We start from the raw sequence: 23,582 nt of genomic DNA on the forward strand, positions 1-23,582 counted from the left end.
AAGTGATGGCAACTATATATATGAAGCAGCTTCCAAATACTTAGAAATGTACATGTGTGTGTGTGTGTGTATGTTTCTGTGTATGTGCGTATATTTTAGCTGTATTTTTTAATATATATTTTTGTGTGCTAAAATTCTATTTTTTTTTCTTGTTTTATTTATTTTTTTTTTGGCTCGTTAAGCAAAACGCATAACGTCCGCACGCGAGCAGCTCAAAAGTAAAACTGAAAGCAAGCAACGAGGTTCGGAAACGACAAAGCTGTTGCTGCTGGTGTGGCAGTTGCCTGCTTGCACCCATCCACATGCCGCACACGCCCCGTCTCTGTCTCTGGCCCTTCTGGCTTGTGTCACTTTCAACATTCAACGCTTTTCAGAAGCTTTTCGCTATCGTTGCCCTTTGGCCATTGCCGTCTCGCTCTCACGCCTGGCAGACCATTTCATTTTTTGCGTGTGTGCGTGTGTATCTATGTGTGTGAGCTACATGTGTGTGTGTGTGTACGATGCTGACGTCGAACGCTGTATGGCAAATCTTGCCACAAGCAACAGGATAAAGCTACCCGGCTTCGGCTTTGACCCCCGGCCCCGGTCCCGGCCCCGGATCCTGGTCGCTGCCTGCCCCAAATTTGGCAGTTGTTGCTGTTGCTTCGAATTTGTGAGTTTGCGCGCTACGCTTCATCCGCAACCCGCAATTCCAGCACACTCACTCCTTTTATAAGTACACATACGTCTGGCGTCACTGGCCCCAGATGCCTAACCTGCACACTTTCAATTTGTGTGTAGCAAATATTGTGTTTGAGGCTTGACGTCTGCCAGAGACTATCCAGAGTTGTCATCATCGACATCATCATCATCAGCATCATCGACATCATCGACATCATCGGCATCTAAGCTGTCAGTGAGTTGTGGCACACTTATATTTAACAAACGAGCAGACAAGCGATTTGATTCTAGGTAAATCTATGTTTTTAAGCCCAACAACCAGTTTCTAGACATACATTAGAAGCGCATCTCAACTCAGCTGTACCCTTTACAAAAATAGTCAATTTTTGTATCTTAAATATCTGTCTTTATGAAACTATCTTCTTAAATAATCAGTCACCCTTTTCTGAGTTTCATTTTTCAAAATATATAAAATAAAGCATAGTTTTCGGATCATTTAAAAATCTAGATCTAAGAAGTGTTATATATTTTATATATATATATATATTTTAATATATATACACGTAAGCATGTTCTAAAAATCTCTAACAATCCAAAGCAACTGCCAGTCATTTTTTTGTACATTTTTGCGACTTTAAAAATATTTGTGAAATGTAAAATTGTTTTAAAAATTTTTCAAACACACCTTTAAATTCACCATAGACATGTTTGACTGTGTTGCATAAACTCGAAGGCATAGCTTATTTATCTGTAAGAAAAAAGTATTGTTTTTCAGCGTATTAAAAGTTTTTTCACTTGGCTTGCTCACACTTCTATTTTGAAAGGGAACGTGAAAAAACGCAGAGGCAGAGTATTAAGCGAACTTTTAAGAAATGCTTATATTTTAGTTTCTGAGATGTTTTAGCAAATATAAGTACATAAAGTGTGGGTGTCAAGGGATTTGTTAGCACTTAGGGACTTTACTTACCCTCTAATAGTTCGTAAGCTGATCTATTTAGGATGCATAGGACGTGGCTTTGATAATCGTTTATTATTATATAGTATGCGACTCACTCCTTTTTGTTCAAATTAACACAATGTTTTTTGTTTTGTGGTGTTTGTAAACAATTTAGCATATTTCACATTTATTTGTATAATTTTTCATTTAAATATGTATATACTTATTTATGCATGTCTATTTATGTATATTTAGTATGTATGTGTGTATGTAAATATGTATACATTTTATGTACTCACAAAAAAACCTATGTGTATTATTAATGTATCTACGAGTAAATGACTTGCTTGACTCAGCTTTAAGACTTGTTCCGTATTTCATTTTCGCCCCGAAACCTCACAAATATACATAGCATACCTTATGGCGTTGTTAAAAATTTTTGAGGCTAAAGCGGATGTTGGATGCATTCCATTATTCATGTCTATATTAGCATTCACCTTACATTGTTCATTAACGATCATTAACATTAACATTTTTGGATGAATTCCACAGAATTGCTTAAAGCATACTTTTCGAAATTATTTAGAATTAAGAAACTTTGGGATTTTGTACTTTTTTTTTTAATTGTTAGTTGATCTTGAAAATATACTCGACGTAAGTCTGTGAAATGCAAGCGAATGTGGAATTCGAAACAACATTCCAAGCTTCGGCTCGTTGCAACGAAATTTGTGTACATATATTTCTGTATGTGTGTGTGTTTATCAACAAAATATACATTTTAATATGTAAGTGTGTGTATATATATATTTATTTATCTATAATATGTATATCGTTTTATCGCCTTATACACAATTTCTTTAGCGCTTACAAAAATATCAATATTCAAAGAAGCAACAAGAAATCACATTAATTTTTCTTTTTTTTTTTATTTTATTTAATTTTTTTTTTGTTTTTTTTTTTTTTTTTTTGCTTGGGGTGTTTCTATACACAAAAAGCGTGCTACTCGCATTTATTTATTTTTGTTTATGTATATATTTATATGTATATGTTTGTATATGTATACGTATGCACTACATATGTATGTATGTACTATATGTGTGTAAACAACAAACCTTTAGCCCAGTGGAGGGATTTTTTGGTGCGCCTGCACTTACCAAAAAAAACCAATAGTACCCACAAAATCAACAAATAAATGTGCTCCAGTCGAGTCCGCTCGACCAGCAGATACCCGGTACCAAAAATACCAAAGCTATATATTTTACTAATTGAGAATCTCGAGCGAGAATCTTTACAATAGTCGGACGAACAACAGAATCAAATCTTCCCTGTCTTTTCCATGCATTATTCGTTCATTTGTTGGGTAAAGGGTATCAAAATGCCTGAGAGTATTTCCATCGAAATCGGCGGAAAGAATTTAGAATTTTTTTTGTTTTTTTTTTTTTTTGTTTTTGCTTCTCTTTTTTTTTTTTGGTTATAACAAATACACATGCAAATACATATATGTATGGTATGGTATATAGTATATGTCTATATGTATGCATATATAATATATGGTATATTCGATCGATCGATCAATTGACCGAACGATCCATCATCATTCGATATTGTAACTAGCAAACAACATTATATCATTTTTATAACATTTCGTATAGTACTTATGCTTATATGTATATATGTTTAATATATATTCAACTAATCTGGTTCGATCTACATAGTGCTGGAACTATCAGATCTGGTCATTATCTGGAGATCTTTTTTGATCAAAGTTTACTTGCGGCCCGCAAACTCCGATGTCAAGTACAAAAGCTCAGCACCAAACAAATTAATTGCCTTGCCACATTAAAAAAAATAATTGCAACATTTAGTACTCGTTGTCGTTAAGTATGTGTAGGTGTACCTATGTCTGTATGTGCGTGTGTGTGGGTGTGCGTGTGTGTGGGTGTGTGTGTGGCATAACATAACATTAACAATTATGGAAACAGTTGCTGTTTCATCTAAAATTTTCCCCCGTAAAACACAGCACAGCATTGCAGTTAGTGCATACATTTATATATAGATATATATATATGTTTTATATATATGTATGTATATGTGTGTATATATGTGTATATGTAAATGTATATGGATGTATATAATACAATATTCTCATCTCTGAATATACAAAAAGTATAAATATTATGCATCTGCATTGGTAATATCCTCTAAATAGGTATACACTTAGGATGTATATATAGTATGTATGTATATGTTTTCTTTTTATGTATAAATACTATAATTTAGTTTTGTTTTTCTTTGTCTATGTTTTTAAGTGTTTCTCAGTGTGTTTAGTGGTTTGCTTTTTATGCTTTTCAGGTCACTACATTTCGTTACGGCTTAGTTTCTTTTTTGATCGGATATTTTTTGCTCATTTCCGTTATATTTTCATCTAATTTTCATATTTATTTTCTATTGTTAGCAACGTGCCAAGTTAATGCGCCATTTAAAACGTTTCCCAGCCGTTTATTTCGAAATTGCAAAATAGCCCGTTGAGTGGGCAACACTTTAAGTCGATAACTCCATAAATCGATAAGCGATAACTTACTAAAAACTGCTCTAACTCCTTTTCTCTCTCTCTCTCTCTCTTTTACAGTGCATTCTATTTTAATTTTATTGGCTGATTCTCCCAGAAGCACACACACACACACACACACACAACCAGACACACACATATATATAAACATATATGATGTGAATGCGTATTTGTGTGTGTGAATGTAAATATGTAAATATTAAGTATGCATGTATATATGTGCTGTCTCTAACATATCTCCAATACTGATTAGGAAGTACGGATGCTATTTATTGCATGTGAACTAACTCCGTTTAGTTAGTTGAGCCTTCTAAGTGCTAGTTAATAACTGCTCTACACACTACTCTCAAATAAACACACACACACACACACACACACAAGCACACACACAAACACTCACACAGATTCGAGAATTACACACACATATGCAAACAAATTATACACACAGATGCAGATGCAACCAAATGAGCTTCAGTTCCATTTTTCAATCCACTGCTAGTTCCAGTTCCAGTTCCGTTTCCAGCTCCATTGCCTTTAAAATCAGCTTTGCGTTGGGATTTTTAATGAAACTTATTTGTTTTCAATTATTGTTTGCAATTGCAGGACAAGACTACGCGATAGCTGCAGGATCGACTGGGTATTATGACGCTCGGCCATTTCTGGAAAGGATTAGCATTGAATAGAGAATAGAGAGTAGAGAATTGACTAGCAGGATAAGTTATTCTTACCATTAAAGAACTTGATGACATCGGTAAAGTCCATGCTGTTGGACAAGATGATATCGCGATAGGTTTCGAGCAGCGCCAGCGCCAGGAAGAGCACAAAATGACCGGAGGCAATGTGCTTGGCCGCCCAGATGACCTCCCAGGTGGCAAAGACATCGTCATAGATGAGCTCACGCTTAAAGTCCAAGAGGAACCAGCGATAGCAGAAGTAGAAGTGCGTATAGTCCCCATTCGAGTCCATCAGATCGTACATCTCCGAGTCGAGTATTTGAATGAGCGAACTGTCGATTCAGAAATGAGAATGAGGAATTCCAAATCAAAGTTGAGGAATACTCTATACTCTATACTCTATTCTCTACTCACCGCATGTTCGCAAAGTGCATGTCCATGGCACCACCGCTGGGAAAGTTCTCGATCATGCGCTCCATGAGCTTGCAGAAGCAGCTGTAGCTGAGCGACTCATCATCGAAGATAACCAGGAGCGGAGCAACCAGATCGCACATGCCCTGCATGTAGCCAACGTCCAGGTGCTCCCACACATACGTGGATATCACATTGCGCAGCTTGTCCAGATTCTCGTTGGCAAAGTACCAATAGTTGCGATCACAACGCTGCACATCCTTCTCGATCCGATGCAGATTCAGGCCAAACTGTTCCAGCAGCTCAACGCTGTAGACGCCGCCATTGGAGCTGGCAGGTGAGACGCAGGCGGACTTTGGCTCCTGCAGGGCATCCAAGGAGGCCACCACAGTGATGTCCTCGTTCAGGGGCGACATGAGACTGGTCTTGCGTGAGGTAAACTCCTCGGTGGGCTCGTCGTCATTGCATTGTATATCGAGATCATCTAGGGATGCTGCCTCTGTGATGATGACAGCCGTGGCAGGATGCTCCTCATCATGACGCACATCGTCAGCGCTGTGAAATTTGCTAAGCTGACCAAAAAGATCCGTTTCGCCTTCTCCTTCTCCATCTGCTTCTTTTTCATCCTCTGCATCCTCTGCATCTGCTGGTTCTGCTTCATCTAGAGCCTTACCCTCTGCAAGATCGGCAAACTCATTGCCCACCGTCTCGTAGCTGCTGGTGGAAGGTGAACTCTTGATGCTTAACATCAATATATTGCCACTACCGTCCAGGGCTAAGCCCAGATCGCCTTCAGTTTCCGAGTCAGCAAAGCAGTTCTCCTGCAAACGCAGCGGCTCCATGTCATCGATGTTTTGGAACTCCAGGACCACCTGCTCGTTAAGTTGTGGTCTCAATTGAACCACCTGTTCTCGCCCTGCCTCTGCCTTATTCCGTGGATCATGTTCCTCTGCAGCTGCCTCGGCCAAAGGCTGCTCATCGAACTCATCACCCGGATCGGAAATGTCCGAGAAATCGTTGTCATCGAATACATCGTTCTCTCCTTCAATCAAGTCATCATTCGCCTCGACATGATCCAACTGCCTGTTGTCATTGGATGGCAGCTCCTCTGGGTTACTCGCATTCGTCTTGACGGCGAGTCTTGCCTGCTCCGCGCCCAGTTTGGCCACAGCCAATGCCGTCTTCTCCTTCTCCCGCTGTCGCACAATCGCCTCCACTGCGAGCCACTCGCTCATTGTGGTCTCATAGTAGTGCTTGCAGGTCTCGTCCTGCTTTTGACGCTCCTCCGGTGTGGAGCCGAAGGCATAGTGCCCCAGCAAATATGGCCAGACCTCCTTGCGCAGCTCGTGCTCCACGCCACCAAAGTAAACCAGACGATAGAGCTCCAGTTCGCCGGAAACAACGCCATCCACATGCATGTCCTGCCACTTCTGCCTGGACAGACCCTCCTCATCGGCAGCCACTGCGACAATAGAATTATATTTAGCAGTTACTCTTTTATTTAAGCCCAGCACTTACAATCTGGTGTGATGCGACCGTTGACCAGGCCGGAGAGATGGGTTCGCACCGTGGAGAGATGGCGACAGTAGGCCAACCAGCCGTAGAAGGCTCTCGAGATGATCTGGCGACGCATCGTGGAGCAGACCAGCTCAATGCTGGCAGTTTGACTGGCCTGGATCAAAGGAGGATCCGGATTGCTGCTTTGATCAATGGACAGACTTTTGCTGGAGCAATCGCTGCTGCCGGTGGTCGAGCAGCTGCCCAGATGCTTGCGACGCGGACTCGAACGTCCCAGCTCCAAGATGGGATGTGTGGCCACTAGAAGAGAGGACAACCAATCAAAGCCTGATTTTCGACCGAGCATTCCCATATCTTCTATATGATAAAGTGCTCCGATTCAAAACTTAATACAATCTTGATCTGCGCATGGTATCTAGATATTTTTATACAAAATTTAAAGTCTCTAGCTCTTATAGAGTCTGAGATCAACGGACAGATGTAGAGGGATAAACCGACTCGGCTGTTGATACCGAACAAAAACATATAGGCAATTCTCCAGAAACTTTTAATTGATCAAAACCTCACATCTTGTGAAATTTTCATCCAGAAACATTTTCAAGTTACTTGTTTCAACATTTTACACATTAATTAGCTCATTAATAAATTCAGTTTTTCCATATTTTTGCCTGTTTTGCCTAAAGTTGGAGTGCTTGTCGTTATTTTTGTTTTAGAAACAAAAACTTAATGAAAATGCAAAGAAAACACTTCAATTCTAGTAATAAAGTTTCTTAGTGACTTAAAAAATTAATATATAATTCATACAAAGTAAACAAAAAACATAAAAAACATGATGGAACATTATGTCGCGTGCGACATGTCGCGTGCGAAAGTAATTGAAGTTAAATAAAAAATAAACTACTTAATATTTTTGAATCAAATGAAAGACAATATTAAGATGCATCAATGCACAACATCTTAAAATTAGTCGCATTTAAATATTCCCTCAGGTTTCGCAGACATCAGTGTTTAAACTGTTCGCCGCGAAAACGACTTCTGTTTTGAGTCGCATGCTAATGCCTTGGTTTTTTGTTATTTTCTTGAAAACGAAACATTGATTTAAATCAACCTTTACACAAATTATAGTGCTAATCAATAGCTGTATATTTCGCCATTTGTCACCATTCAAAAATGTTTTGGCATATGTTTTTTTCACTTTGAATGCGTACGAATGTCGCATTCGACCTGAGAAAATTGCCCATATGTATTTATATAGTCGGATAGACCGCCTTATTTCTCTTACATTGACACAGCACCAATATACCCATTTAAATTGAACTACGGCAATCATTTTTGGATCTACTTACAGAACTCCTCGTGCTGACTCTTGCTGACCACACGAAAGACATAGTCGATGGGCGTCTCATCGCTGGATGACTCCATGACCGAGGGCAGGATGTGACGACGCACACTCTTGGGCCAGGGGAAGAGTTTGCCAATGCCACGCTGAGACCAGAGCGGAGGATCCAGCTGTCCGTGTGGCAACAGACCCGTCTCCAGGCAGCTGAGGAATGCCTGCAGATGTCCGCCCTCTGGGAAGTGAATGGGAGGACGTTGAACGCCATCCTGACCGACAAGGATAATAATGCCACCCGTGTCCCCGCCACGATTCTGATGGCAATGCACATAGACAATCTCATCCACATTGATGTTGAGTGCATAGCCCCAATAGAAGCTCTTGTCGGTGCCATCAGTGTCGTTGTAGCCGTTCATCAGTTGATTTGGCGTCCATTTGATGGTCAGGGACTGGACACTCTGATGGAGGCTGAGGTAACCCGGCATCGGTTCAGCCACATCCTTGGGCAGGACGAGCACATTGTTCTTGCCATAGAGGAGAGTGGTGCGAGAATTCTGATGCAGTGACTCCACATAATCCTTGGCCACGCTCGCCGGCGAGCAGGCCTTGAAGCTGCCGCTGCTCGTGTCCTCCGAGCTCGTGTGCAGGCTCCGCTTGAAGTTAATAATGGGCCGATGACAGGTGGGCGGCGTCCGATTGCCAGAGCTGATGCGATGACGCTGCACCTGCAATCGATATGCGATTAGCACGCAACTGAGGACAAATTGGACTAGGACCTTACCAGCTCATCGGCACAGGGATCGGACCAATAGTGGTCGGCAGTCTTGGCGCGCGTAAACTCCAGAGCACAGGGACCCACAAGCAGCGAGCTAAGTATGGAACCATAATCGGGATCGGCGACCAGCGCCTCGCGATCGTAATAGCTCTGAGCATTGTTCACCAGATGCTCAATGATCTTGGCCAGACGTTTCTCATACAGAGCCAGACGTATCCACAGATACTTGCCAAGCGGTGCAGCGGCTCCATTTGCTCCCGACGCGGAGACAACTGAATTGATGGCCGTCACGGAGTTGCTGCTGCCGCTGCCCTTGCTGAGGAGCTTGGGCTTGATGATGCTGTCGCTGCTCGAGGATGAACGCTTACCGCTAACCGCATGACTTTCCTGGGCCAACTCCAGCTCCAAGAGGCGTCGACTCACATAGTCTGCCTCGGGACAGATCTTGGCGATCTTCTGTATCAACGCCGTTGTGGACGATGTCTTGAACAGACCCAATGCACGCCGGCGTAGTCCATGACTGAGACATGCCTCGACGGCGCCACAAAGCGAGGTCACTGAGCTGCTCTCCTCGTGCACGTACTTCTTGGTGACCGCCTCCTCCATTAGCTGTTTCACCTCCTTCTTAACGCTCGCAATGAGCCGTTCCTTCAACTCGGTATCTGCATGTGAACAAGGACAGTATATGAAATATTTGTGAAACTGTGCCAAAAAAAAGTGCCATTAAATTCCGAATCCTAAACCCAAATGCCCTTTACAAATCCTCTATCGTCTATCTCATAGGATAATGACTGACATGACAGGCGAAAAACTCCTCTTCCATATGCAGCTTCTGTTTTACCACAGACCCGGCTTGATTGATGTCACAGTTCCTTCCTTTCAGCTGAGATTACGTCTGCCCTAAAGTCCGCACCGACCTCAATCATTTTGTACCCACTGTCAATTTCCCTTTCTCTCGATTTCTTTCTTTCTCTCTGCACAAATCGTCCATATCAACGAGTACTTACACTGAAAAAAAAGACCAGCTTCTAAAATCATAAACATTCATCTTAAATATTTTGTTCTTAAAATATGAACATTTTAAGACCATATTACTAAATTGAGAATATTCATCTAAAAAATAAAAGTTCTTAATGCAATAATAAAAATCTTAAATTGTTCGCAAAGTATAAATATATACTATTTCATATAAAATAAATGATGGCGCCGGTTCGAATCCCACTCGTAAGTAATCAAAATCATTTATATAAATTAGCAAACAAACATAAATCAGAAAAAAAGGAAAATTATAAATTTCAAAATAGTATTTAATTTTATTATTTTTTTATTTTAATTATCACAACATTTGTTCTTAAAATAAGAACTTGGTCTTATTTTAAATGTTCTTAAAACCAAGATGTATTCTCTTAATTTAAGAATTTTTTGTTCTCAACGCATTTTTTAGATAAAAATATTAGTTTTGAGAACAAAATCATATATTTAGAACATTTTTTTTATCAGTGTATGTATGCTATACATATATTCATGGGCAATACATCCAAGATGATATGCTAATATCATAAAAAAAGGCTCAGCAAAAGGAATAAGCCCAAAAGGCGCGCGCGCTTCTAATTAGAATGGAAATAAGATGGAAAGGATTTCAGATAGCGACTACGTGACATCGCAACCCAATCGAGCATTCGATTTATTCACAAATCTCAACAATGCGTTTCCCCTTAAGCCACAACACAAATAATAAAAATTGTCACTTGAATATAACCTCAAAGGCTTCTTCAGAATCATTTTGTTTTATCCTACACTATTTTCGACTTGATTTGTAAATGAAAAATATTCCAAGTCTCCTCCATAAGTGCATTGAGTGTCTCGAAATCATATAAGTTAACTAAGCTTAATATTTACCTAGTAATTTATCAATTATTTCTGATTATTTCTGATTATTTCTGATATAAGCAACGAAGTGCATTCAACATAACCTCAAAAATATTTTGACAAACACAAAATAGTTTTTCAACACAAAACTCAGCTTGAATTTTTAGTATGTATGAAAGACCTGAATATAACGATAATCCCTTCAATTCGTTGATATTTTTTTACGCGATTTAGACAATGAAGCAGAATTATTTATTGTCAGGGGTGTTCCCGAAATGTTAAACAACCAAAACCCAGCCAGAAATTGATGGTGGTATGAGCACTTACAATGTAAATGTAACCCCAAATTGGTTTTCAGTTGAGAAACTATAAATTAAGCAATAAAAGTACTTTCCTTCTGCTGTCAACTAATGTAAAAATCGATATTGATAATTGTTCTCCATTCCTAAAAATGAAAAACTCAACAAAAATAAACGCATTATATGCTTTTCGCAAATACCAAGTAGGATAAACAATTTTTTTAAGGTAGGCAAAATTAATACCAGCTTACCCTGAAATTCTTGTATGTATTTCCACTCAAGGAAGATTTGTGTACGTGCAATAAATATTAAAAAGTATAAAACTAGAAACTAAAGATAGTTGGACAAAAACATAAGAGTTTCATATTTTTAACAGTTATTAAACTGTGTGATTTAAATATTTTCCGAATCAATAGTAAACAAAAAGATGATTATCTTCCTTTAAATTCCCCCCAAAAACAATTAGCTCTCTTATATGTAAAAATAATCAGTTTGGAATTTAATTTTAAAAGTTTCTTCAAATAACATTTAAGGTAATTAGGTATTTATACATTTAATGTTTTTTCTTCTTTTTATTTCTTAATTTCATGTAATTGTCAATCAATTAAATTCCAAGCTAAATAAGACAAGTTAAGGAAAGCATTCGAAAAATGCCAAGATTTTAATGGTCTTCGCTTTATCAAAGGGATTAATCACTTTAATGCGGCCAGCTTAAAACCCATTTGAAGAATGTTAAAATAGTTCAATTAACAAGAATGCAAGAAATGGGGTAAGCAACCCATTAGGGGGTCTTGTAACCTTGACTTACCGATGGCGATGGCGAAGGCGAAGGCGTTGCGAAAAATAATAATAAAAATAAAAAATGGGAAAACAGAAGAAAGAAAAAAAATTAAAAGCTTTCCTGAATCGTGAACTAGACAATGTGTGTACCTAGCGTAGGGTGTGTGAGTTGAGAGAGGGTAGCTTGGTGTGTTGGTGTAGTTGTGCGGTGGCAAGGAATGTGCGGGTGTTAGATACACCTGCGACGCACACTCTTGACCCTGAACAACATAAAACAGCTGATGACAGGCAGACGCAGTGAGTGTTGCCGTGTGCGAGCGAGATGGCGAATTTTTTACACCAACGAGAGCTCGAGGCGTTAGAGCGAGTCAAAGAGACGCATTCTATGTGTGAAAGAGCTGGACAGAGAGATAGAGAGAGAGAGAGAGATAGAGAGAGAGGTGGGTTGAGAAGGATGCAAAATATTAACAGTGTTGCTTGCTTCGCTCATGTTGCTTTAATTCGTCAGTCAGTTCCATGCCCACAACTTCCCACTCCACCGCCTTCACTCCATCCCCCTTGTCCAGTGGCCTCTCATTCCGCTTGACAACACCATATTGAAAATGGAAGCTGGACACAAACATATGTTTGCCACCCCAATACACCCAATACACACAGCAGCTAGTGTTTGGCTTGTACCTTGGCCATGGCCAGCGAGAATGCGGCTCAGATTACTTAAAGTGCAATTCAATTTGATAAATACCAAATGCAGCAAGGGCAACAGGAACAGCAACAGCGAAATTGATTGAAACATTTTAAAGCATGCCAGCGCCGCGTAACGTAAATTCAATTACCGGTCCGGGGACCTGTCATTAAAAGCCGATATAAGCACAATTAGCCTAACAAAGGCACGTGGCCAGGACAGCAAAGGATGACGGACTGATGGACTGACGGTCTGACGGACTGACGGTCAGCCAGTGTATTGAAGCTCAACAGGCCACGAGCCACAAGCAAACGTGCAAATGATGAATGCAAATTTCCCCGACTGGCCCTGAACTTTTGCATTTTGCTGGTGCGCAACAAGCTGTACGCCAGGTCGTATGTGTAATTTAATTGGCTGCAACTCTGAGTGGCCAGGTAAAGAAAAAATAAATAAAGTAAGCTACTTTTCCGCAAAGGGCATACACAAGTAATCGATGTCAATTAGTGGCATATGCGGATGCCTGGCAGATTGGCAAGTTTCAAGGGCACCGCAATTAAGCAAACAACCACAACAAACAAGTTAAGGGTCAATTATATTGGTATTATACCTGTTGCATTTTTAACAATGTCATAAACGTTTTAAAAATACCAAATTCCTCTAATATTTTCTTCAATTTCTTAAAGATCGTTTTTGAAGAAGTTTTACCAAGTATACATACGAAGCTTAAGCTAATTGAGAGCTTTCTTTAGACCATTCCATAATTAATGCCTGATTTAACAAATTAGATTATACTTATTTGGAATCGTACATCATATAATATAATCTGTTTACTACTACTGAAAAATCTTAACTGTATTGGATTTCAGCTGATTAAACTGCAGTTTTGTGGCAATTAACATGTTAATGTTTTATGTAATTTTAATGTTTCTTATTAACCATTATACAATTATTTCTGTCGTATTCGAGTTTATTGTGAAAAGCATATTTTACACAATCAATTATGAAAAGTTATGAAACTAAAAATAATGAAGTCAGCTTTTTTAAATAGGAAAACGATTTTTTTTTTGTGCAACTTACATTTTATGATGTCAATCAAATAAATTTATTGAAATTATCTTCTATCATAACAATCACAAAATGTAGATTTTTGATTAACAAAACAGTCGGCAACTAATGTGTATTTGTAAAATTTACGTATTTACGAGAAATTCCTATTTCAAAGTGTCAATAAAATTAATTTTTCGAACTTATCTGCTCCATTATTATAAATATAATCAAGTTAGCATGAAATTATAATATATTTTTTCATTGCTCTGAAAAGTATGCTTCAAAAAGGTAACCGGTAATAATTTGGCATCAAATTTGGACTGTAGATACACACGGGCATCAACATTCTCCATATAATCGAAGCACACACCACACCATACCCCATCACACACACACACATAAGTTACAAAAGTGGCGTTCCAAAAGTTTCGATATACTCGCATTTGTCTTTCAGGACGCAAAATCATTTCGTTTTCTCACCTTCACCTGCGACGCTTTCTAATCATCAACACACACGCAGAGAGAGAGAGAGAGAGAGAAAGGTACTCACATACATTGTATACTCAGAGCTATGTAATACAGCAAATACATTCTTATGTGTTTCTCTCTTGTTGTCATTGTTGCTGTTCGACAAAATTAAAATGCAAAAACAAAAAAAAGCACTAGTAGAAAAGGCTACAGTAGATCGAGCTCGACTGTCAGAGACCCTGTACTTTAAAGCGTTAGTATGATCATCTGCTTCCTTTGCCGAGCAGCGTCTTTTCACTTATATAATGGATCATAGCTACTAAAACGCAGTTTTTTAATCAATGCTAAAGAATAATTCAACCTATCATGTTTTATGCTATGTAAAAACTTCATATTCAAATCTTGTATCTTCTTCCCGTTAGAATTAAAAAATGTATTTTCTTACAGAAAAATCTGAAAAGTTAATTACGAATAATTCAGAAGTTATTATCCGAATGGGATGCAATTTTCTTGATAGAACCGGACTACAGTATGTATATTAAAATTTGTCATGTAATTACTCTTTTCGATTTGCGGGTGTGAAAGGGTGTGCGAAAAAAAAATCATTCTAATATTCATGTTTGATTTTTTTTATTTTTATCATGCATTTTTTTAATGTGTGTATACAGAATATTATTCTTAAATTAAGAAAATATGAGGTAAAATGGCATCGACTCAACATTAAAATAATCTAATATCCCTAAAATATTTAATCTAACTCAAAAATATCTTGTAGAACCCCGATATCAAAATATTGCTGAGAAAAACAGTGCTTGAATCAATATTTTTTTGTACTTGGCTTAAGAAAATTTGGGATAACCGTACTTCTTACACCTAATTGGATTGATTTTATGCCCGAATCCCGAGTTTTTTTTGTCTGTGTTCTTAAGAAGTTTAATGTCGTTAGCTCTTATAAAAGGTTACGCTCATTTATCTTTTGACAAACTTTATAGACCTTATGTGCTTTGTAAGTACAGGGTCTAAAAACGTGAAAAAGTTTTCCTCACTCACCGCTGGTGGCATCGCCTGCGGCGTTGGAAGCGCCACCGCTGCTGAAACTGTGTAGCATATTCATTTTTGTTGGGTTGGTCGTGGTACGTGCCAATCTCCCAATTGCTCCTTCCGTCTTGTGTGCTTTTTCTTCTCCTGCTTCTTCTTGCCTTCTTGTTCGTTTTGCGCTTTGCTTTTTTGGGGTATAATGTAATTCTTTGGGCAAATATTTTCAGTTTCGGTTTTGTTTATGCGTCGTCGTTGTTAGTTTTATCTCTCGCTCTCTCTTTGTATCGCTCTCTCACTTACAACACTTGCTTATTTGCTTATTCTCTCTCTCTCTTTCGTTTGCTCTTTTTCGTTGTCCACAGCTGCTGCTGGTTTTTATTATTATTGTTGTACTTCGTTAGCTTTAGTAACTTTCTTTAGTTTAGTACTTTTGATTTTTCATGCAGAAAATAAAATGGTATAAAAATTAATATTCGTTGTATTTGTTGACGACAATAAGTTCTTTTGTCGTTTATTGTATGTATGCATGTGTACTACGCACACACACACAGGCACACGCACGCACACACACACGAGGTCGCCGTGTGTCACTGTTGCTGCTGCTGCTGCTGACTTTGTTGCTGTTGTTATTATTGTTGTGGTTTTAAAAGCTTTTTTACAAAAATAATTACGTATTTTGGCAAATGTATATACATACATACAACTATACAAATGTATGTACTTGCACACACACATATGCATATGTAACAACGTTTAAATCTGATGTTTCACATTTTTGCTGCCTGCCCGTTGTTGTTGTTGTTATTGTTGTTGATGTTGTCGCTCTTCAATTTATTGTTGCCAAATAAAGGGACGAATGGTATTTGGCCGTCTCTCCTTTTATGCTCTGCTCTTTGTTTTGCATACTTCCATGGGCTCTCTCTCTCCCGCTCACACCATTCTGCTTGCACACTGTGTGTGCGTGTGTGTGTCCGTGTCCGCTTGCTTAGCCGTCCTCGTTTCTTGTCGTCGTTGTTCGTCCGTTCGCCAGCAGCGTCGTTTGTTAACTAACGGCACTTTACTCACAGGCAATGCTTAAAGGCGCCGCAACTGTCGCTGACACACAAACATCACGATATACATACAAGCAGGCTCGCTTATCGACAACATATCGATACATTTATTTAAATTAGCGGTCAATCGTTAGGCAACTTTAAAATACAAAAGCCCATTTATCTGCGAATTATTTTTAATCTTATCCAAATATTTCTTTGAGAGTTATCAGGCAACTGTTACATAAAATAACCTACATTTGCTTAATTTACCATGTTTATCTAACAGATATTCTTAATTTTACATTAAATTCTATGCATTTTGTCAAAATATTTCTTTCAGATAACCTAGCAAGCCATTAAAAGACTGGATCCTCGAAAGATGAAGAGTAACGAACATTTTAGGACCTAAATCCGTTAAAGTGATCCGAGCACAAATGTGATTGACAAAGAACGTCCCTTGTCAATCAATAAGATCAAAACAAAAAATTTAAAGTCTGAGATGCATTCAGCACAAATTTCGAAATTTCAAAATCTCACAAATCCAAATAAGTAATAACATGTCTTAAATTGATTCAAAATGAAACTATAAGATTATCTGAAATAAAATTCTAGTGACACAACTAAATACATGCCTTCTGATATATACCTATTTAGTTTATAAAGTCGGGTGTGCTGACTTAAAGTTGAATGACATTAATACAGTGTAATCTAGAACTATATTATTACTATAATTAAATTGGCGGTCGAGTTGTGAAATGTTTGCTAATAATGCAAGTCACTTGTAAACAAACAACATTTGCGATTAGAACTGATTGTATTTTGTTTTTATTCTGTGGAACACATGGTTTGGTATACATGATACTGGCAAGTACTCAAAAGGCATACTGTTTCCAATTGTATTAAACTAAACAAATCTAGAAGATTCATATGTACATACAGATTAGTTCTAGGAATGTCAAGTGATGTTTGTAAATAGATAACATCTATTATAAAATTATTTCAATGACTAACTAATTACAATGGGATCGCCACATGACAGTTGTTGTTGCTTCCGTTTGTCTGTCGTTTCCTGTTGGACACGAGAAACATAAATCCCGAATCGCATCTTGCCGCTCTGCATGCGGGCAATGGTCGTAAGCGTCTCCGGAGAACGTTGTCCGGTGCGCTGATTGATGCATATCATGTCACAGCGCTGACAGGGACCATCCACCTGAAAATGAACATCGCCAATGCGCAGTCGAGTGTAGGACAGCTCCTCGAAAGGCACGTTCGTCTCCATAATGATGTTGGCACGAAAACGATCGACGGTCTCGTCCAGCGGCTCCTCGAATTCCAGCGAACGCACTGAGGTGCGATTGACAAGCAGAAACTGTGCCTGATTGACCAAACTGAGCTGCTGCTGCTGGCCACCTGGAGCACTGCGTTGTGCGGATTGACGCAGCAGACGCAGTCCTTCCATGCCCAGCTGCTGGCTCAGCCAAGTGGACACATCATCGCCACAGTCATAGCCTTCAATCGGCTGGCGACACACTTTGCTGCGACAACGTGCCGAGTTTTCAGCCTGAGCACTGAGCGAAAGTGGCACGCATACAAAGGAAGAGGACGAGGACGAAGTATCCTTGCTATTGAAATGCAGCTGCAGTTGATCCTCAACGATGATTGGCTGCAATAGACAGAGATCCGTACAGCGTTTCTGGGTGAGAGCCATGCCATTCATATCCACAATCATCCATTCCCGATCGTACTGTAGTCCCTGCTCCGTCAGGGGCCAACTTGTCCCAGCTTGCTGGGTAATCTTGAAGGCGGCACAAGACTTGACCGGATAGATGGCCAACTGCAGCAGCCGTGGACGCAAACGCTGAGCTCGTTGCTGCAGTACCTTGGGCAGCAGCTCCGCCTGATCCTCAATGAAGCTGTGACGCTGCTGCGGCTTGACATTCAGATAGCTGGCACGAAGCATTTGCAGCAAGCGATCAATGTCTTCAATGCGCGTCATGTATCCAAAGGATACACGCACTGCACCCGTGGGTTGGCCATCCAACAAATCATAGTAATCGCCACAGATGCGTCCAGCGCGCTTGTAAATGGCATCCATGGTGTCATCAGTTAGCTTCAAGTAACGCTGACAAGCGCCTATATTGCAGAAGCAACCGGTGCGCAACAGAATCCGATGCAGTGCAGCCACACAGGCCACCTCGCCAAATCCCACATAGCCGCCAGAGTCGGTCAGCAGATTGAAGGCGACAACGCCGCCCTGCTTGGATCGATCCTCGTAGCCGGCATTGTTGTACAGCGTGATGAGCGGTGCTCCATTGGAATGCTTCAGCTGCAGCAATTGCTGCTCACAGTAGCGTGCCAGGCCATGAACATGTCGCGAGATGCGCTCCATGCTGCGGCCAGGCACAAGGCGTTCCAGCGTGCGAAATCCCTGCAGCAGCTCCACAATGGACAGAAATGGAAGCGTTCCATCCTCGAAGCGTTGATGGAACTCATCGCGCAACTGATGATCCATGGTATGGGGATAAGCATAGTTGATGGTGCCGCCGCCATAGAAACGCTTGTGTAGCACTTCAGCTCCTCGCCGGCTAACCAGCAATGCACCCACTCCAGTGGGATAGCCAAAGATTTTGTAGAAACTGATGCACACATAATCAGGGCGATAGCGTTGCAAATCCAACGGACTGCTGGCTGCAAATGATGCCGCATCCAAGCATACATAATAATTGTTGTGGTTGTAAGCCGAATTCTCTGGCTGCTCCTCTGCCGTTCCCTTGCTCCACACGCATTTGCCAGGTTGCTGCAAGCCGTGTTCATGCATCTTGTCAATGACTGTTAAGGGCAACTTGTAGCCACTGAAGTTGCACTGAGCGGAGAATGTAATCAGGGAATTGCCAGACTTGACAGAATTGTCAGTTGAGAATGTGGAGTGCGAGTTCATGTCCACATCGTTGAGCTGAATCTGCTCCGGGGTGAGCATATAAATACCGTTGGCCTTCACCAGCTGACGCATGCCCAGCACTGAGGTGTGATTCTCCTGGCAGTAATGAAAGTTGCCATCACTCGAGAAATCAAAGTGCTCAGCCACAAGACGCAGTGCAGCCGTTGCATTTGCCGTAAAGACAACATGATAATCATCGGCATTGGTATTGAAGAACTCCAAGATTCTGTAGATATGTATGTACATGTAGATAGATATTATAGTTATCTGCAATCAATTATTCCACAATAACTCACTTGTAGCGCACCTGATCCACATAGTCGCCGGTGGCGCGACAGGTGTGTGGATTGCAGATGACATCGCGTTGCAACTGCTGTGCGGCGGCGGTCACTTGAGTCTTGGCGTAGAGCGTTGTGCCCGCATGATCCAGGTAGGTGCTATCTGGTTAAGTATTTCCAGTCTTATCAGTTACAAGTATCAATCGCTAATTTCGCCACATCGAAGCAAACAACAACAACAACACGGCGTCTACTCTTACCCGCAAGTCTAGAAAATTCTTTGTCGATGAGCGTCTGCTCCGCAGCACTAAACTCCGCCGAATACTCGCTCATTATTGCGCATTTGCAAACAACTTTAGCGTTATTTATACCTGCTACTTGAAAAGCAAAACCGGCAATTAAAATTCTTTTATTTCGATAGACCTTGAATCGATAGATCGATATAAGCGCGATATTTGGAAAGTATCCAGTGTTGCCAGAAAACAACACTTTAAACTTGATTCTGAGACATTTCATTTTCTTCTAAAAAATCATGTGAAATTGATCAAAAAATTTGACTTGTAAAGTTACTAGATCCATAGTCTGACCAATTTCGTACTCTCATAACTTTGTCAAAACTGAACCGATTTTTGAATGGAATGTCATTTTGATCATGGTTTGGCCTCTCAATTCATTCTGCATTCAAACTTAATTAATTTTGTAAAAAAAATTATTGCCCTCTAAATCTTTGGTTCGATGCTAAGGGTCCCCCCTTTGATATTTTGAAAATTGAAAAATTTAAATCCCAAGTTTTCACTTTTAATCATTTCCTTATACCGTAATTAGTATAAAACTACACTTAAAACTTAATTCTGAAACATTTAATTTTCTTGTCAAAAATCATGTCAAATCGGACAAAAATGTTGACTTGTAAAGTAGCTAGGAGAAGATCTGACCAACTTTAAACTTTTATAACTTTGTCAATTCTGTACCGATTTTCAAGCGGAATGTTATTTTGAACATGGTTTGGCATTTAAATTTATTCTTCATTCAAAGTTATTTTAACAATGATATTTTGACATCCTCGACAATATAACAACATATATTTTCCGGGTTCGGAAATCTGAAATCCAACATCTCTGTACCCCAAAAAGACCTCTGCCCAAAATTTTGTGCTGTCGAAATAGAAAAATTAAGAAGCGTCATGGTATATGATACCATGTTTATACAGTGCCATAAGTTGCTTTAATTGAACGCGAGTTACCTTAAACCGCCTTTATAAACACTCTGTAAATGCGCTTTATCGTTAACAGTGATTTAGCGAAGGTCGCTTTTTAAGCCCGTAGCTAATTTTTTACGCCGCTTTAAATGAACGTATAAACACTTATCGCTATGAAAATGTACTACAAACCAACTGTTTCTCATACACAACCAATAAGTGACATTGAAAATGCTACGATATGCTAAATATTTAATCAATACACAATAATCACAAAATAAAGCCGCACGTATAAACACATAAAAAAAATGTGTTGTAAGAAAAAAACGATTTAAGTTAAAATCAGGCTTAGCTGCTCTATAAACATAGTAATACCCACAATGTATGGCTCTTTCAACAATCGATTACGAGCAGCTGTTAGCGATTTATTGATATCGAACATTTCTTCACACATTTGGCTGGCATTGTTTTATTATTTTCTGCAAACGTTTAAAAGTTGTAATTACAATGCCGAAGGAGAAATCACGACGCCGCAGTCGCAGTCGCAGTCGCAGTCGTGACAGAAAGATCACAAGGACAGATAGTTCCGATCGCAGACACAACAACAAACGCGACAAGCGTCGGGACACATCTGAGCAGGAACGAGAGCGGGAGCGGGAACGAGATAGAGATAGACATCGACACAGGCGGAAGGAGGAGGAGCGCAGCAACAGCCGTAACCGGCAAAAGGAGAAGGAGAAGGAAAAGCCACGGCGTAAGGAGCAGCGTGGTCGCTCCTCCTCATCCTCAAGTTCATCCTCTAGTTCATCTTCGTCTGCATCTTCGTCACCTTCACACGGACGCAGCACAAAAGGAGCTGGAAATAAGCGAAGTCCCGAAATGAGTTCGATTAAACTTCTGCAAACGCTGGAGGAGCGACGTTTGCGGGAGCAGCAGGAGCGTCAACGTATCAAGGATCAGCTGAAGGCCAAGGAGACGCCCGAGGAGAAACGCTCTCGCCGACTGCGTGAGAAGCAGGCCAAGGAGCAAAGGAGACGCCAACGCATGGGCTGGGACAATGAATACCAGACATATTCCAACGAGGACAATCCCTTTGGTGACTCCAATCTGACCTCCACGTTCCACTGGGGCAAGAAGCTCGAGGTCGAGGGACTCGCCAATCTCTCCAGCAAGACGGTCGAGGTGCTGTCCCTGCAGAAGCAGCTGGAGAATCGTCGCGAGCTGGAGAAGGTGAAGAAGCGTCGTCAGGAGCGTGAACTGGAGCGTCAGGCACGCGAGGATGACGCAATGCAGCAACAGCGCGCCAAGGAAGCGGTTCAGTTCCGCGAGTGGCAGCGCCAAGAGGATCAGTTCCACCTGGAGCAGGCGCGTCTGCGCAGTGAGATTCGCATACGAGATGGACGCGCCAAGCCCATAGATCTTCTAGCACAGTACGTCTCCGCTGGCAGCACGGAGACAGCTCTGGAGGATGCACTGGAGATGCAAATGCATGAGCCGTACATGCTGCTCCATGGTCTGCATATGGACGAGCTGGAGGATCTGCTGGTGGACATTAAGGTGTACGAGGAGCTGGAGCAGGGCAAGCACATGGACTTCTGGAACGACATGATCACCATTGTGCAGGACGAGCTGCAGAAGCAGCTGAAGCTGCAACAGAGCGAGGCGAACTCGCTGAACCAGCGACGCGATGGCATCCACCAGAGTGTGGTCAAGGATGTGGCCGACATCTTTCGTGGCAAGAATGCCAAGCAGCTGGAGGAGATGCGCACCCGCATCGAGGCCAAGATCAGCGGTCGTGCCGATGGCGTCGACATCAGCTACTGGGAGAGTCTGCTCTCGCAGCTGAAGGCGCACATGGCCAGGGCTCGACTCCGCGATCGCCACCAACTGCTGCTCCGCGAGAAGCTGCTGCTGCTGAAGCGGGAGAACGACACTGAGAACGAGAATGAAGCCGCCAGCAGCGCATCCCCGACTGTAGTTAAGCAGGAGGATGAAGAGCAGCCGCAGGAGGAGCAACAGGCGGATGCGACACAGGCGGAAGAGCCGGACGAGGATAGTCCATTGAGGGAGCTGGAGAATGCAGTGCGCATGTATCAACTGGGCAGCTATAGTCCCACCTATATCCGGGAAGAGGATTTCAATGGACGCCGCTTGACCGCCGCCGATGAGGACAACGTGGATGGTGGCCTCTACAGTGACAGCGATGACGATCGTCGGGTGAGACGCCAACGATTGCAGCTGGTGCATCCGGAGCGCGTGGAGCCAACGGCGGAGCTGACGCCGCAGGAGCAGCGGATGCGGGGCGAGGCACGCAAGGGAATGCAGGGCGATGAGGCCGAGTTTAGCGTGGAGACCACATTGGATGCAGTGCCTCAGCTGGCCACCGACAAGTATCGTCCACGCAAGCCACGTTACTTCAATCGTGTGCACACGGGATTCGAGTGGAACAAGTACAATCAGACGCATTACGACATGGACAATCCACCGCCAAAGATTGTCCAGGGCTACAAGTTCAACATATTCTATCCGGATCTCATGGACAAATCCCAGACGCCCCAATACTTTCTCACACCATGTCCGGACAACGCCGACTTTGCCGTGCTCCGTTTCCACACAGGACCTCCCTACGAGGACATCGCCTTCAAGATCGTCAATCGGGAGTGGGAGTTCAGTTACAAGCGAGGATTCCGCTGTCAATTCCACAACAACATTTTCCAGCTCTGGTTCCACTTCAAGCGCTATCGCTACAGGCGTTAATTTTCAATACTCACTGTATTTCTTTCACCCCTTTATCTTGGTTAATACACAGTATGTGCTACAATTTTTTTTGATAAAATAAAAACCACATATTTTATACAAATATTAATAATAATTTATATATATTAATATGTATATTTTCTTTGTTTATCACTTTTTTTCTTGCTTTATTATAATTTTATTTTTGGTTCTTAAAACAAGTTTTTAAGAGAAACTATAATTATGTGCAATGTACTTACAATTTTGGAAAATTTTAAAAAACTAAGAAACACATACAGTTAACTGTTCTGACAATTTCCAAATTCGCATATTTT

The 23,582-nt window shown here is 40.9% G+C and overlaps 3 protein-coding genes across 3 annotated transcripts; 1 reads left to right on the forward strand and 2 right to left on the reverse strand.

Moving 5' to 3' along the window:
• Positions 1-4,349: 4,349 nt before the first annotated feature.
• Positions 4,350-15,616, reverse strand: LOC117788426 (small G protein signaling modulator 2). Its single transcript, XM_034627195.1, has 7 exons — positions 15,079-15,616; positions 8,887-9,548; positions 8,116-8,830; positions 6,770-7,069; positions 5,255-6,713; positions 4,895-5,172; positions 4,350-4,825 (listed from the first exon to the last, which is right to left on the reverse strand). Exons 1-7 carry the CDS (start codon positions 15,137-15,139, stop codon positions 4,737-4,739), a joined length of 3,564 nt encoding a protein of 1,187 aa, XP_034483086.1. The 5' UTR covers positions 15,140-15,616; the 3' UTR covers positions 4,350-4,736.
• A 1,283-nt stretch (positions 15,617-16,899) lies between these two features.
• LOC117788436 (molybdenum cofactor sulfurase) lies at positions 16,900-19,733 on the reverse strand. The gene is made up of 3 exons (XM_034627208.1): positions 19,574-19,733; positions 19,332-19,476; positions 16,900-19,261 (listed from the first exon to the last, which is right to left on the reverse strand). Exons 1-3 carry the CDS (start codon positions 19,644-19,646, stop codon positions 17,104-17,106), a joined length of 2,376 nt encoding a protein of 791 aa, XP_034483099.1. The 5' UTR covers positions 19,647-19,733; the 3' UTR covers positions 16,900-17,103.
• A 1,190-nt stretch (positions 19,734-20,923) lies between these two features.
• LOC117793668 (cactin) lies at positions 20,924-23,361 on the forward strand. Its single transcript, XM_034634052.1, has one exon. It carries the CDS (start codon positions 21,019-21,021, stop codon positions 23,266-23,268), a length of 2,250 nt encoding a protein of 749 aa, XP_034489943.1. The 5' UTR covers positions 20,924-21,018; the 3' UTR covers positions 23,269-23,361.
• Positions 23,362-23,582: the final 221 nt, after the last annotated feature.

The sequence above is a fragment of the Drosophila innubila genome, chromosome X (genome assembly GCF_004354385.1).
Source record: "Drosophila innubila isolate TH190305 chromosome X, UK_Dinn_1.0, whole genome shotgun sequence".
NCBI classification, from domain to species: domain Eukaryota; kingdom Metazoa; phylum Arthropoda; class Insecta; order Diptera; family Drosophilidae; genus Drosophila; species Drosophila innubila.